The 16,971-nt window shown below is 40.1% G+C and overlaps 1 protein-coding gene across 1 annotated transcript; it reads right to left on the bottom strand.

Annotated features, from left to right (window-relative positions):
- Positions 1-4: 4 nt before the first annotated feature.
- Positions 5-16,934, bottom strand: LOC136442464 (ATP-binding cassette sub-family F member 1-like). The gene is made up of 24 exons (XM_066439337.1): positions 16,573-16,934; positions 15,751-15,905; positions 12,921-13,083; positions 12,404-12,619; positions 11,867-12,030; positions 11,580-11,712; positions 10,834-10,895; positions 10,505-10,630; positions 9,967-10,067; positions 7,609-7,771; positions 7,309-7,368; positions 7,100-7,165; positions 6,283-6,449; positions 5,794-5,882; positions 5,203-5,238; positions 4,978-5,039; positions 4,460-4,510; positions 4,043-4,220; positions 3,414-3,488; positions 3,098-3,201; positions 2,493-2,661; positions 2,039-2,103; positions 1,648-1,720; positions 5-1,215 (listed from the first exon to the last, which is right to left on the bottom strand). Exons 1-24 carry the CDS (start codon positions 16,793-16,795, stop codon positions 1,049-1,051), a joined length of 2,868 nt encoding a protein of 955 aa, XP_066295434.1. The 5' UTR covers positions 16,796-16,934; the 3' UTR covers positions 5-1,048.
- Positions 16,935-16,971: the final 37 nt, after the last annotated feature.

Genomic DNA, 16,971 nt, shown 5'->3' with positions numbered 1-16,971 from the left:
ATGATCAATAAAGCTTTATTTTTGGACTTTATTCTGTCATTCTTGTCGCATTTTTTACACTACAAAAGCAACATGCCTGTATCAGTACTGTTGCATTTGTGTTGGTAGATCTAAGAGGAATATCTTAAACTAAAGTCTCACCTTGTGGCTGTATAAATACAAGTAGTTGAAACTTTAGAATGCAAACCAGAAAACATTCTATTAGCCTCTTCTGTAAAAGCATATCAGAAACCAAATTTTGGCAAATCTTTCTATCTGACCCCCATCTACATGTATTGACAAATAAACAACTTATACTACATGTAGTTAAGTTATTGCTTACTAGATGTATGTAGGTTTCCCTATTTGGTTAGTCTGACTAACTTAAAAGAAGAATGCAAACAAATGTACATCTCTTGCTGACCCATACAAGGCTGACTTTAACTTCCAAATTCAACAGTCCTGCATGGCTACTCAGTATAACTCAGGCTTCCACCAAAGACATAGGAAGACCCACATATGGAGGCATACAGCTTTCTAAGAACCAAATATTGTAGGTGCAACATGTTTTCAGAGGGAAACACTTGTTGAGATGTTTTTGACACATGTTCTATAATGGACTGAATCTTGTAGCATCACCTGTCAGAGGCTAACATGGGGGTATCTGCTATCAAGGTACTGACATGACAGCCCCCATGATGCCAATGCTCAAAACCTCCATGCAAGACTCTAAAAGTTCCATGATACAACATGCTACTTAACTTTGAATGAGCTGCTATTGCAAACAGTAGCAACTACTATTTTTCTCAGGGACCTATCTATCTAGGTATCTATTAGTCATTATTGGAGAAACAGCCATAATTGTCTTTCTGTGCAGTCTTCAAGTCGTGGAAGTGGTGCAAATGTCAGTTCAACTGTGCCGTTTTTGTGATCTCCAAGTAGATCTATCGGTGGCAATGACAGTATCCAAAGGGCAAAAGCAGTATCATTGGCCGCTTTTGCCCTTTGGATACTGTTATCGCCACCGATAGATCTGCTTGGAGATTACCATTTGTTGGAGTCATGTAATCTACATCTGTTCTGCGTGTGCGATCTCCTCTCCTAGAGTCTGCAGAATCTCGGTTCTGTAGTCGTCAAAGTCTCCCTCGATCTGGTTAATGGTCTTTTCTTCCACCACCCACAGGGTGCAGTCTGTTTCCCTGATCAGTCGCTCGTCGTGACTCACTATGATAACACCTAGGGTGGACAAGATACAATGTACATACAATTACATTACCGGCATACTGTAAATGCAGAAATGTTAGTGATGGTTTTATGTTCGCGGTTTTCGTGGTAAGCTCTTTGCCACGAACTTTTAACCACCACAAATTTTTTTGCCCTCCTATCCCCTTGTCTGCTATTATCGCGAACTTAAAATCACTGCGAACATTCCATTTTCTCCCCACCGCGAAATTAAAACCACACTAACTAAATGCATTTTACAGTACTAGATGACTTCTACATGACTATATCCTACAATGGAAAGTTACAATGGAGAGTTTGGTCACTGTAGGCAAGACCTTTATTTCTTAAGTCCCATTAGATAATCAAAGCAATTGATTTTTTCATGCATTCGAAAGGTTTAATATGACCATTTGGTTTCACTGTGTAGGGGAAACTGTACATTACCTCCTTCATATTCATTGATGGCATCAGCCAGAGCATCGATGGACTCGATGTCAAGGTTGTTGGTGGGTTCATCCTGAGGGAAAGAAGAGAAAATTGTAAATTCCTCGTTCAATGGTATTACAATTCCGGATGGATCACATGAAGAAAAACGTCAGCAGTAGTTTTATAATGAAATTAGCACTAGCAGTTACAGCTAAACCTGTTTTTAGTAACCACCTCTGCATGAGGACCACCTGACTATTGTGACCACATTTTGGTGGTCCCTTAGATATGTTTTCCCATTGACCAAAGCATCAAGGACCTTGTCTTTAGTGGCCACCTGTCTTTTGTGACTATTTTCTTCAAGTGGTCACTATAGACAGGTTAGCATGAGACTATATTTCAGTCTTACCAGGATGATGACATCTGGTGCCCGACAGGAAAGTTCAGCAAACACCACTCTGGACTTCTGGCCACCTGGAGGGACAGAGAAACAGGGTTTATAAGAGGAGTTATATTTACATTTCTTCTTTCTTCCACTAAGTAAACAATACAGTGTTTTTGTATCAAGTCAACTCAGGTCCTTATGACACAATATAAAACTGAACGTCTTTCAATTATTTCTCTGCTATCAGTAAATTACAGGTAAAAAGCAGCAATGTACAACTGCAGATACACAATAAGAGGCATCAGTAGCCCATTGAAAAAGCATAGAAAGTAATGCAGTACACTACAATGTAGTTAATGCTGAAATAGTGCTAACAAAAGAACATACAGGAACACTGGCCGTGGAAGCAGTTGACAAGCTTCTTAGCCCATTTCATACAAATTTACAGATACATAATGGTATGACACCCAACAGTTACCTGAGAGATCTCGTATAGGGATAGTGTGGGCATAGCTGACGAGTCCGAACCTGCCCAGGGTTTTCCTGGCGTCCTGGTACTGTAGGTTGAAGTGTTTCTGTAGGTAGTCTGTGGGGCTGATGTCAACCTCCAGCTGGTCTGCTGAATGCTGGTTGTAGAACCCTACTTTCTGTGGTGCCATGAAAGATATTGGGTTTAAGTAGGTGTCAACATAGTACTGTAAATGCAGAATTGTTCGTGGTTGTTTTATATTCAGGGTTTTCGCGGTGAAATCTTTACAGCAAACTTAAAACCACCACAAAATGCCGTTCCATTGTGTGACTATAGCGCTACTGTTGTACGAACTCAAAACCACCGCGAACACTCCATTTTCTCCCCACCGCGAAATAACATCCCCGCGAACATTTCTGCATTTACAGTATCAAACCTTTTATGGATTTAAGCCATCTGATTGGCTGTGACATGGCCAATCACATGGCCTCATTTCCTCAGTACCATAATCATTCCAAGCAATATAGCACACCAGCATTCATACTTTTGTTCTCGAGTCATCTATAAAATCTGACAAATATGTTCTTGCTGTGGGATGAATGTTTTGTACATACCAGTCTGTGGTTTTTCCTTTGTTCCCCAATCAATGGAGGTATCTGTCCTGCCAGTAGTTTGAGGAAGGTACTTTTTCCTACTCCATTTGGGCCGACTATAGACACTACAAGCAAACAGATGTGTAAGAAAACATAGCACATCACATAACAAAAATACTCAACAATTTTCTCCTTCTATTCTAAACTGTCAGATAAACTTATTGTCAAAAGTATGATTGAGCACATGTACCATGCTTATGCCAACACTCTTATGAAATCAAAGAAACACAAACACAGAAATCTGTACAATAAGTTCATACAACGTAAGCAGTGTTACCTCTAGAGTTCATGTCGATACCAAAGTCCACATCTTTGAACAACAAGGGCTGGTTGTCATAGCCAAATGTGACGGCTGTAGGACAGGGCAATAGCAAAACAGTGATGAGTCATTACATTCTGTGTATAAAAATAGACCTCAGTACAAAACCAGAAACAGGACCTGGTATAAACTCCCTTTAAATGTTCAGAGGTTGTTGCTGCATTTGCATTATTGAATATACTATTAGGTGACAAAAATATCATTAACAAAGCTTGAACAGTTAGGTATTTCATATTAGGTTCCAACAGATACAAAGCATGCAAAAGGAAGACACTGAGTCAATCTACTTAGCATGCTGAAGGGATATCTGAAGCACAGAGGGCGAGGCCCCCCTACAACAGAAAAAAAGCTCCAGCAGCTAAGGGACCTTGCAAGATTCAAGGTGCAGTGGAGGAAGATGAAGGAAGACTGAATACAGGACGTTTCCAGATGAAGTAAACAGTGGATGATGATTATTATTTCATAGGACTACCTTACTGTAACAGTAAGTGCAACTGAAGTGCCCTAAGCTTTAAAGTACTACAGACAACTCAGCAACTTTATGGATACCCGAACAACTAGAGAGTCAAAGTAGATATGCAGCTTACAGTGTAGTCCCAGGATGGGAGGGTTAAGCTCCGGGGGGCTGGGGAAGGTGAACTTGACTTTGTACTCCTTAGGTCTCCTCAGCAGTTCAGTCTGACTGGAGGCCGAGTCCTCCAGCTCATCTGTCCGCCGCTTTCCTTTGGCCTGCTTACGGGTCAGGATCTCTTTCTGCTTCTTCTCCTACAGAAGACATTTGCAAAGCAACCAATGTTTAAATGTACCGTATATCAAGAAATATTCGTGGCAGTTTACTGTTCATGGGTTTCACAGTGAGCTCTTAGTACAAACTTGTTACACCACGAACATGTACTTTGTCTTACTAATACTGTATATTGTTATTGATATCAACTGCGAACTTGAAACATGGACATGACAACAACATGGACAGTACTGCATGTAAATTACTAAAGCTCACTTACGGCTTGTACTTTGCTCCTCCCCGAAGCTTTCAACTCCCGGATTTTCTTTTCCTGCAACACACAACATTGGTATACACACAATTTCATTAGTTAACGGAAAAGATAGAACGTCTACAACATCTGCTCTTGAATGTGCAAAGAACAAAGAGTAACATCAAACATGCAAACAGCTAGGCAGAAAAAAGGTTAAGTAAACATTATGACAAGACAAGAAATTGTTTTACAGAAGCAACTTGCAGCTTAGGGGAAATGCAACAAAATAGCAAAAAGAAGTCTTATAGGGTTGTTACAGGATTGATGCTACAGGAGAGCGGGGCTAGGCTATTGCAAGCAAGCCAGCATGCTTTTCAAAACTGCTGTGCAAGCAAGACCTTGTGCCCTCAGGTGTGAAGAGACAGTGACATCACCAAGGTGTCAGCCATAATAGTCCGACTCAACGATTTCATCACCGGAAAGGTCAACACATACATTAATTATCAATTAATAGAGATGTCTAGAACGGGACTTGGAAACTTTACCTGTTTTTCATACTCTTTCATCAGTTCTCTTGCCTTCTGCTTGTACATTTTCTTGAATTGAGCTGAAAGACAAACAATCATAACTAAATGTTAAAGTGCAACAGAATGGAAAAAATGTGTCCATCATTTGTGTTGTGAAGAATATACTAAGTCAACCAGAAATCCTTAACACTTTATCCAGAAAGTTCCAAGAACAATGAATATCCAATGGTGACTTATACTTACTGTAGTTCCCTCTATAGTAAAACAGCTTGCACATGTCTGTAGGAGAAAATCAACAGCAATCATGACCACTCATACATATAACAGTTATATCCTAGTACTGCAAGCATTACTACAGAATTTACAGGCATTTTCACCTCTACAGAAACACTGCATTGGCATAGTCGGTCTAACCACCCTTCAGCGTAGCACACCAGTATGCGACACAGTAGCAGCAGGTTATTCTACACCGAACAACCTGTCACAGCTAATCCTTGCACATATAACTGTAAGTGTAAGCATTGGTTAAAGCTATGTAGCAAGGATGCTCCTACTATACTTGGTGGCAACGAGTTCTGCTATAGTTCTCTGGAAAAACGGATTTTTGAACTGTGTCAACTTCTTCGATATTGTAAATAAAGTGTTTTACAAACTATTCAGCAATGTAGTAGAATTTGTCTAACATGACTACAAGGTTTGAAGAGGTTGCTTGAAATCATAACCTCATAATGTACAAAAAGCAATGTCACAGCAGTGATGACAACGAAAAAGCACCGCCTGGCAATATAGGTGTGCACTGCAGCTATCTAGTGTCCCGATGTCTGCATGACGTACCCAGATGGATGATGTCAGTACACACGTTGTCCAGGAAGCTCTGGTCGTGAGAAACCACCAGGAGGGTCTTTTTCCATCGCTGTAGGTAGCTGGGGATTGGAGAAAAGAAACAAAACAGTATCATCTCTATTCCTTTTCCTATGACAAATCTAGCAATCATTATTTAACAGTATTCTGATGTTTAAGAGGAAACTGCTAGGGGTTTACACAATGGCTGATGGTCACAGAATGGGTGATGATTCTTAAAAAGATTTTTGGATCACAATCTTCTCTAAAATTGAATTATTAGTTTGCCTGGCTTCACTCACTCACTCTCTCCCATAGCTTAGTCAGCCGTCGGGGCAGCAAAGCGTTCAGTTAAGGTTGGCTTACCCACAAAAAAATCAAAAATTCATTTACTGTTCTTCGTTATCATGTTCAAAAATACACAAACAACACCAATGCCAATGACAAATAGCCTAATTGATAATACAGTAATAAATGCCTTACTTGTCTAGCCAGATGACAGCGTTGAGATCCAGATGGTTTGTAGGTTCGTCCAATAGCAGCAGGGTTGGCTCCAGGAACAGGGCCCTGGCCAGCGACACACGCATTCTCCAGCCTCCGGAGAAGTTCTTAGTGGCCCTGCCCTGCATCTCCTTAGTGAAGCCAAGACCCTGTGCAACAAGGGATTGTATGGTAGTGTGGACATACACACATAAGCAGGCATCTTTAGAAGTCATTTTGACACAAGAACAGATACTGTAAATCTTGAAATGTTTGCAGTGGTTTTATTTTCATGGGGATCTCTCCAACGCGACATCATGACACTGCGAATACTGTAAATGCAGAAAGGTTTGCAGTGGTTTTATGTTTTCGGTTTTCGTGGTAAGCTCTTTGCCGCAAACTTTAAACCACGGCAAACATTTCTGCCTGTGTTTCTGTAGCGCTACTATTGTTTCAAACGCAAACTTAAAACCACCGCGAACACTCCATTTTCTCCCTACCGCAAAATTAAAACCTAAAACCACAAACCACACGAACTTAAAATGTATTTACAGTATACATTTCCTTTGTATTACTACTGTACTATAGAAGTATTTCAACCGTGAACTTTAGTCTAAACACCAGGAAAACCTAATTTCTCCTACTACAGCAAAATTATGTCCCCGTGAAATTAATTGAACTTACAGTAGTCTCTACAATATGTGAAAATTTTTTACCTTTTACTGCACATGTTTTACAGAATATCAAAAGGTATGCCTGTAGTACAAATCTAAATGTGAACTAGTACATTGAATACAGAAGGTGAAACACAAGTACTTACAGAGAGGATCCTTCTTGCTCTAGCTTCAGCTGAGTCTGCACCAATAGCTTTCAGGTCATCATATAACTAAAAACGGAAGAAGACTAGAGATTAACACAATTCTGTCCCAGACAATGGTGTTGTATTGCTTTGTCAATTTTCACAGAGAAAGATAAAGACAATCAAGGACATTATATAGTATGTCCTTGAGACAATCTAAACATCTGTACCTTTTTCAATTGCTCGCTGACTTCCTTTCCTGCTTCATTCTCGGCTAACAGTGTCTTTTCCTGGAGGGTAGAATAAGAGAAAGCACAAATGTTTAAGGCTGTAACTGTGTGGTTTTTTAAATCTTGGCCACAATACAGCAGGTTGTTATTTATCATTTCCCTTACAATAACACCTTCTTTCTTGGTGGTAGCATGTTTATTTACAACATGCATTCAAGAATATGTTTACTATGTAATCAAAATTTCACATCATTTTTCAACATCATTGCAGATCCCTAAAACTGGAAATACAAGAAGTACCAGTTCCAGTAGTTCCAGTCTCTTAGTGTCGGATTTGAGAACAGCGTCGACAGCGGACGTTTCGTCAGCGACCACCTCCTGTTCGCAGTACAGCACGTCGATGTTGGGAGGGATGGCCAGGGCTCGCGTGGAGATATGTCTCAGTACGGTGGTCTTACCATGGCTGGGGTGAGATACATGTATCATCAGTATCGTAAACACTAAAATATTCTAAATGCATACACACTGTAGACAAATATCAGGTCTTGAAAAAGATACATAGTAAACACAGAAATATTCTAAACGCATACACACTGTAGACAAATAGCAAGTCTTGAAATTCATTTTTGGGAAGAGGCGCACCCTAAAAATTATCACAGAAAATACTTTGGGTGTATAAATATTAAACAAAGTAGAATGTCAGGAAAACCTACTCTCCAAGCAGAGCTCGGGCTTTGGCTGTTTTTTGACGTGTTTTTAGGAGTTTTTGTCATGCCTTCTACTTTGTCATCGTTTTTGTTGTGTCGCAAACCCAAGCTCTGCAGGCACTGACCTCGGGGCGGGGCAAACCTATTTACTTCCATTGAAAAAAAGGTGACAGTACTCCTCCCCGAGAACCATTAGATAATCATTAGTGATAACAATTTTACTGCCCCGGATTATCACTCATCCGGCAAGTGTAGAGCCGCATTCACCGGGCCGCGCCGGTCCCCCGCTGACTGCCCTATTCATGCGACAGGCTGGTGTCCACGATCCCACGCCAGCATGATCATTGATAGCATCATAACGTACATTTCCATTGGAAACATCACAAGAAAAATACAATGATGCATGAACAAGACGTATGAAATAAATATGTATTACGTATTAACTTGAACTGCATTACTAGTAATTATTATTATCATTATCTCAGGCATCGTTAAATGGATTATGAAAGTACCTTGTTTACGTTACATGCCGCCGCTAGCTGTGTTCAGATTGGACGGAACTTTTCAACAACACCAGCGAAATTGGCGACGGAGTGCTTGGCTACCAACAGAGACTAAAAAATCCCCACGACACCAGAGGATTGTACAGATTTTTGCGTGCTTTGTTCTTTGATGGTTTTTGGATGGTGTAAATGAAGTTCGGTCACGATAGGCAAGTCATTTGCTGACGGACATGAAGCGACTTTCTAACATGGCGTCCTGATTCGGTTTTGTATGTAGCGTTATTTGTGGGTAGTATTTTAGAGACTTTTTGAGATTCAACGATATCCTCCCACTACAGCATTGCATTTCCGCAGTGGGGATTAAAAATGAGAGAATCTATGGCTATTTCGGGCTGTACATCGTCTTCTGGTACGACGGCCCAAATGGCCTGGATCGTAGTTGAGTATCGTGGAGACTTTGTAAACTCCAGATGTCTTTGGCTGCACGTTGAGCTATTATTTTCACACGAAAGTAATTGCAGTTAGCCAACGAATAGGGGAAGCGTAAGAACATGGCATGAATTGAAAACATGCCCACGACCGATAGACCGAGGATTATGTCCATGGTGAAACTGGGCCCGAAATTCTGTGGCGCGTGGGGAGGGAATCCCGTGCCTGGCCGGGCATGCTTCGCACTAACTTGTGAAACGCTTGTAATGTGTTGGAGTGATTAGGTTTATTAGGCATTGAAGCTTCCGTCTGCCTGCAGAGCTTGGGTTTGCGACACAACAAAAACGATGACAAAGTAGAAGGCATGACAAAAACTCCTAAAAACACGTCAAAAAACAGCCAAAACCCTAGCTCTGCTTGGAGAGTAAGGAAAACCTGCCAAGTGCCAACAAAGTTTTAACTTTCAAAAATTGAGATGAATCCAAATTCTACAGCTAATTTCAAAATTTGAAACAGGTAATACAACAAAGAATTCTCTTTGAATGTCAAGAATATGCTGTATACTACAATGGTACATGTACCTTTACATAAGTAACCTTACGCAAATATCTAGGTTTACTGGTGCACCCACAGTCAAAAATAAGGTGCACAGTTCCAATATTTTGGGCACACAAAAAAATATTATGCAACAAGTATTTCGATCCCTGCATCAACATTCATGAGTTAAAATTTTTTCTGGGGATCTACACTCATGACCAAGAAATTCGCAGTTATGGATTTGAAATTCGCAGGTATGGATTGTTCTTTAACATCACAAAGATGGACGAGAAGAAGCCAAACCTATAATATAGAGTAGTTTTAGACCAGTGTTTCAGATAAGTAGTAGAAGTCCTGTTAGTCTCATGATATGTAATTTACCACGACTTTTATATCTGTACGCCTGTACTTAGCCCGATAGGGCATGAATGTACAATAAAGCTTACATGTTATTATTGTACTGTGTGTACAGTGACACTCACCCATTAGGACCGACCAGCCCATATCTCCTCCCTGCTGTGATGTGCAGCTGAGCATTTTCAAAAAGGACCTTCCCCTTGGCTGAGATGGAGAAGTTGTCAATCTAAGAAAAACAACAGGAAAATTGAACACATCACCAACTATCTAGTAATAGATAAAAACAGCATGTTATGCACAGTTTTAAAAACCACCATAGCAGAATTTTAGCAAAATCAGCACATATTAAGACAAGAGAACTTAAGTGTAACCTCCACTAACATTAATCCGCTGGGTTAAATAAATCCGCCAACTTTGACAGTGAGTTTGAGAGATCTCTAGTGCAGAACAGTTAAGATATACAGGAGTTCATCATACTGATTACTGGGGGACGTTGGGTTGGAGATCTGTTTGGATGTATCTTTTCAGGCACAGATTAGATATACAAGAGTGCATTATACTGGGGGACGTTGGGTTAGAGATTTGTTTGGACGTACTTTTTCAGGGAGGCGGAATTACGTACCCTGGTGGAATTATGTTAATAGATGTTACATGTTTGTTTACCTTGATATCTTGTACGTTCTCCAAAGCGGCTCCCTTGGCGGTTGTCTGCTGTTGTGACAGGGTGAACTGACCTAGGTCAGCTGACTCTCGTTCTATCATCTCCTCATACTTCTTTTCAAATTGTTGCTATGGAAACAAAACCGCCAAGAAAATGTGAGATTCCAACATAATATTGGCATTTTTGTATGGTGTATAGAGATATTAAAAACATGTTTATTCTTTAAAAGGTGAACAAATAATTCTGCATACTTTGGTATGGTTTATTATACTTTATCAGGTTCATGAAAGCACAGTGTAAATACTAATGTTATTGATATACTTTCACCCACTTTTTTCATCAACTTTTTCCGATCTTTTCTGCTCAGCTTCTGGAGGTCTTCCTGTTTGTCTTCTGGAAGAAGAAAAAGAATGAAAAGTTATCATCACAAATTTGGCATATTGCAGATATACCTAATCAAAAATGAAAAAGGTAACAACATGGTATTGTTGTTAGGGTTATCTAGATCCAAAGTTTCTGAGTTTGAATCCCTAAAAGGTCCCAATGTTGTACTCTTAGGAAAATCACTTTACACCTATTTCCTGTCTCGACTGAAAATATTCTCTCAGATGGGACATAAAGCCAGAGATCCCATGTATGAGGAGAGCCACACCTTGAGCGTGTCAAAGACCTCATAACACTTATTGAGAAGAGGTTGTTCCCAGCATGAGTGGATCAAATCTTACAGTCCTGTCTTACGCAGCTTCTACGGACAGTACAAAACTGGTGTGTTACGCCTAAAGGTTGTTTACGGGTTTTGCAAAACAAACAAACAAAATATGTCGATGCATGATAGACTGCCAGGTAATAAGATACGGCAAATGACAGTTACTCAAGCAACTGGATAAAATTTTGAACTAGTCAGACGTTTCAGACTGTCCTCTGTCAGTGACGACAGATGCTGTCTAAAACGTCTGTTTCAAAATCTTATCCAACTGCTTGAGTAACTGTCATTTGGAGTGAACAAACAAGATCATATCCTCATCACCATCACCATAAAGTAATAGACTAACATTGAATTAACATTAAAAAACGTACCTTCAGCCTCCTGTTGCAGACCCTCCTCCCCCAACATGTCGTACACCTCTTCTTCTTCTTCAGGAGGAGGGCTTTCTGTCTTTCCTTTCTTCTTGGTTTCTTTCTTGTCTTCTGTTTTTTCTTGTTCAGCAGGCTTTGGAGATTTTAAAGAAAAGAGATACTCTAATCTTTTCTGATTACAACAACTCTGACGATCATTGCTTCTATCAATTCAAGTATAACTCACTGATGGGATTCACTGATGACATAACAATTCAAATAAACATGAAATGATGATGACAATGTACCTTGTTGTCTAGGAAATCTGTTCCACCGTCCTCGTCTAACCAAGAAAACTTGTCTTTCTTCTTCTTCTTCTTGTCTTTCTTGTCTTTTTTCCCTGATTTCTTTTCTGGATCAGGTTCAGAAGGGGTAGGGTTGTTTTGTGTTTCCTGTGTGGTGTCACCACCTCCTGGAAAAATTCTTTGTCTTTAGTTTCAAAGCTTTGAGTGAGTTTTTCTTCACTCATTGTTGGTCTGTGTGTCTGTCTGTGTGCCTGTGTGTCTGTCTGTCTGTGCGTCTTTCTGTTTGATTGTCTGTGTTTATGTGATTCACAATATAAACACAATGTGGTGTTGTCATACATCCTAAGTGCACCTATTTTTGTCTGTGGGACTGGAAGAAATGCAAAGCAGTATGGGTAAAGGGGAGAAGCTTGCCATCCCTAATTGCCTTGCAAACACATTTGTACATGTCTCAAAAAATAGTAGACTTCCATAAAAACAGATGCAAGTCAAAGTTTTACCGCAACCGTAATAATAGATTATAGAGAAGTAAAGTTAGACCTGTGGTCTTTGAAGTCTCAGGTTCTTCCTCTACGGTAGCTTTTGACTCATCCTCCTTCTTTTCCTTCTTCATGGGTTCTTCTTTGACAATTTCCTCCTTCTTTTCCTTCTTGGGTTCTTCTTTGACAATTTCCTTTTCTTTTTCTTCTTCTTCTTCTTCTTCTTCTTCCTCTTCATCTGGAGAATCATCCACCATAAGAGCAGAGAAAGCAGATCCTGAAAAAAAATCACACAGCTGATTTCAACTTTCAAAACAGCATTCTTGAATTATTCCACCAGACAAAAGTATGTTTAAAAACAAACTCTGCCAAACTGACTTGTTTCCTTCAAAAAACATTTCCTGCAAAAATGCATAGAGCTGATTTCAACTTTCAGAACTGTATTCCTGGATTGCCTGACCAAACAAAATATTCACTTTCAAAAACTGGGCCAAAGTATTTCCTTCAACAAAATAACATTTAAAAAATCAGCTTTTAGCCAATGAGGTTAAGTTTTAATCAATACATCTGGAACTCACCTGACGTTGCTGTTGGTTGGTCATCTTCATCTTCCTCTTCTTCTTCTTCATCGCTCACACCCAGGGTTGAGAACTTGTTCAGGGGCATGTCATCATCACTGTCACTGTCCTTCCCTTTGCCTTTCTTCTTTCCTCGATTTTTTTTCTCTTTCTTTTTTGTAGGCTGAAACAGTGAAGCATTAACAGAGTAAACTAGAGTTCCACAAACACATGATCTTCGCCAAATAATCAAGGCTTATTATGGAAAGTGATTTATGTTTACATGCTTATCACCCCCTGCAAATTTGATCATGCACCATACCATTTGGACGTTATGATTGGGCGAATGAGTCCAGTTAAGATAGGGTTAAAAATCATTTGGTGGTACAGGACTAGTATATGTGTAGAGTGTGCTGATATATCTTATAACTGGTCATGAAAAAATGTGAGTATGTTGATATTATATGGGCCACAAAGGTTCGATATGGCAGTGTTGAAAGTTGAAAGTGATGATGAAATAGTACAGTCAATACATATGAATAGAATAAATCTGGCACGTTTTTAGGTGTTTCTAGTCAGGCTTTCTATTTTGTCCCTATTTCGTTATGTCGCCATCCGTGTTGAACAAAAAAGCTTAAACTGAACGCGTCAAAAACCAGCAGGACCCACACCTCTGCTTGGAGAATTGTTTATTTATTTGACCTACATGTACGTTTATGCAAGGCTATCTGTTTACATGACCTGACACTGTCCCATGTCCCATTGAAAGGCAGTGGGTTAACAAACTTTCCTTACTAATTATGCAAATTAGCTCCTTATTTGCATAATTAGTCATTGATTATGTAAAGCACCATCCGAGCTCTCTACATACCAAACATCACGACGATCTGTCGACCCATTCTCAAGTTATTCATGTCCGAATGTCAAAACAAAAACACCCACTGTGGTTCTTAACAAACCGCTAGGGGGCCAACATCTACAGAACTTACTTTCTGTGGCATGAACTATCTACCACACAAAAATCATGACCATAGCACTTTCAGAAAATATGCCCCTAAATTTTGAAGCTCTGCTGCAGTACCTTTGGTACCCGCTAGAAGGCCCATTATCGAACTTGACCTCCCTTTCGGTAAATCCTACCCATCCACTAAATATCATAAGGATCCATCAACAGCTTCTTGAGTTATGTTGTCCACAAGAAAATTCACATCCACACAAAGCCCGCTGCAGTACCGACGGAAAGTGCCAGGAGAACCATTTTTGAACTTGACCTCCGTTTTCACAACATCTACACACCTGCAAAAAATCATGAAGATCCATCAACGTTTCCGTCACTTTTTTTGCCTACATACAAACACAAAAAAATGCTAAGTCCGCTGCAGTACTATTGATAAACGCAAGGTAAACCATTTTCGAACTTGACCTTCCTTTACACAACCACTACACACCTACTAAAAATCATAAAGATTCATTGAAGTTTTCTTGAGTTATGCTCCTGACATACATTCAGACCCACCCAACAGATTTTTCAACCGAAAACATAATCCTCTCCGAGTACAAGTACTCGGCGAAGATAATAATAACATCCACAAAACAGCATTGCAGCAGTCTTTGGCAGATTTTAAAAGTCTTACATGCAACTTTGTCATAAAAGATTTAAAACAGCAGTCTATGTTGATCTCCAAGCAGATGTAAGGTCAGGCTCAGTGTTTGACATGTGTCTTTCTGCATTTTCTACGCCTTTCTACTATGGTCTGCATTTCAATATCTTCATATAACAAAGCAAGGTGATAAAAATGCTGACCATCGGAAGGATGCAGCAAAATATGTGTAAAACACTTGGCTGGACCCTACATGTGTTTGGAGATCATGTAAGTCGATTTACCTGTAATCTAACCATTATAATGACACTTTATTGTTAGCTAGCAGTGCAATGCAGTTACACTATGGCTCACCTATTTTTGACCAGGCGCACCGGGAAAAGCCTCATACTTTGTCCTCAGTCTGAGGTTCGACCGCTTTTTTTAACCGTTAAAATATATATCAGAATATTGTAAGCTGTGTTCAACATGACTCTGCCGCCACTTTGTCTTGGTGCATTTATCTGTATTTTTTGATGTTTTCTTTCAATAAAAGCAACAACATATTATAACGTTGCAGGGCTGTCTCCAGCTTTAAATTTTTTCCGTCCCATTCATTGTTTGGGAGCCCATGTTTTTGATTTTCAATGTTGAATCTGTCATTCTAAGCTTACAAAGATAACGTTACATTCTTATCCGTTTTAGGTAAGGAAATTTATATTTTTGGGATGGACAGGGTTTAATTCTTTTCCGTGCCCACAAGCAAATTTCCGTCCTGGGACGGAAGTATGAGTCCTGGAGACAGCACTGACGTTATAATATACAACGTTATAATATACACGTCGATGAAGATTAGACATCCAGGTAATAAGATACGCCAAAAAAGCAATTACTCAAACAACTGGATATGATTTTGGAAACGGTCAGACGTTTCAAGTAGCATCCACTACTTTTCGTCAGTGACTGTGAGCAAGATCAGTTGAACAGCAGGTTTATAACCACGAACTATGTCCCCTTTTACTTCAACCTTGTCTTGAGTTGTCTAATTTGCTTTCTATTGGACTATCTAAAAATTTGTCTTCTCCTTATTTGCATATCCATTCATAGTTCGTGGTTATAAACCTGCTGTTCAACTGATCTTGCTCACAGTCACTGACGAAAAGTAGTGGATGCTACTTGAAACGTCTGACCGTTTCCAAAATCATATCCAGTTGTTTGAGTAATTGCTTTTTTGGCGTTATAATATACAACGTTGCAATGTAACCCCTGACCTGGCCTGCCTGTTCCTCCCCCTGCTCCATGCCCTGTTCTATCCTCAGCTGGCTCAGCTCCTCCTCCAGTCCTGGGCTGGGGCTGCGGTTACGCCCCTTCTTCCCCCTCCCCTTCTTCCCTCCCTTACCAGCCGACTCCTGGGGGCCTGCTGAGTCTGCAACGTTCAGAACATGTTAAACTATATGTTTTTATTATATCTTATTATAGGAGGTGCCTCGAACACGTTAAACAGCCTCATTACCCTACACATTGGGTACCCGCCTGTGGCACTGGCTGCAAATACACCTGATATTATTATTATTATTATTATTCATCTGTAGTACAGCCAGTAGGTACCCATCTGAATAAATGAGGCTGTTGTACCACTTGTACTGTAGTTGTAGTGCCTTTTAACATGCACCTTCTTTAACACAGGACCCCCATTTTACGTCCCTTCCAAAAGACGAATGCAGCTCCAACCAGGACACCCTTCCCTGGTTCTCCCAGTTAATGCAAACTTGGAACCAGGAGACCAACTGTGACGTTGCTTACAGTTGAGCTAAAATCAAATTCAGGAAAAAAGATTTCTATGTCCAATTTGTGTGAATGGAACCCCAAAAAAGGGTTGTTTGGGACAAGGCCTGGACAAAGCCAAACGTTCCAGATGTCTGCAAGATTCACTTGCTACAGCCAAGAATTTGAGGATGACACATAATATTCAACAGTGATGTGAAGGTTCACATTTTATCAATTTCTAGAACAGTCTTTACTGTGACATAATTATAACGTTTCATACATATTTACATATTAGTCGGTAAATGCAGAGTTCAAAATGACAATACCTGATGGGCTTGAGCGTCTATCTCGTCCTTTCTTGCCTTTGTTCCCTTTCCCCTTTCCGGATTCTACATCAGCGCGATCCGGAACGGAATCGTCTTCGTTCATTTTGGCCTTGTCTTTCTGCTTCGCCCTCCCACCTTTCTTCTTCTCCGGAATATCATCGTCTTTCTGATCGTTGTTCAGCACGTTCTCAACTATGTCAAGGTTCTGCTTTTTTCTAGGCATGGTTCTTTACCTGTGAGATTTGAACCAGTTCGAAATGTGGTGTATTTTTTACAAAATCGCACCAGATTGTGGCACCGTCTGGACAACAACGTGATCGTCGGTAGCCCGGCAAAACTGTGCGGGGTTGCACAATTTCCGGAAGTGACGTCACTTGCAAGTATCACTGCAGGAATATG

Source organism: Branchiostoma lanceolatum, chromosome 9, assembly GCF_035083965.1.
Source record: "Branchiostoma lanceolatum isolate klBraLanc5 chromosome 9, klBraLanc5.hap2, whole genome shotgun sequence".
Lineage (NCBI taxonomy): Eukaryota > Metazoa > Chordata > Leptocardii > Amphioxiformes > Branchiostomatidae > Branchiostoma > Branchiostoma lanceolatum.
The sequence above is the reverse complement of the archived record's forward strand: the minus strand, read 5'-3'. Positions and strand labels throughout refer to the sequence as shown.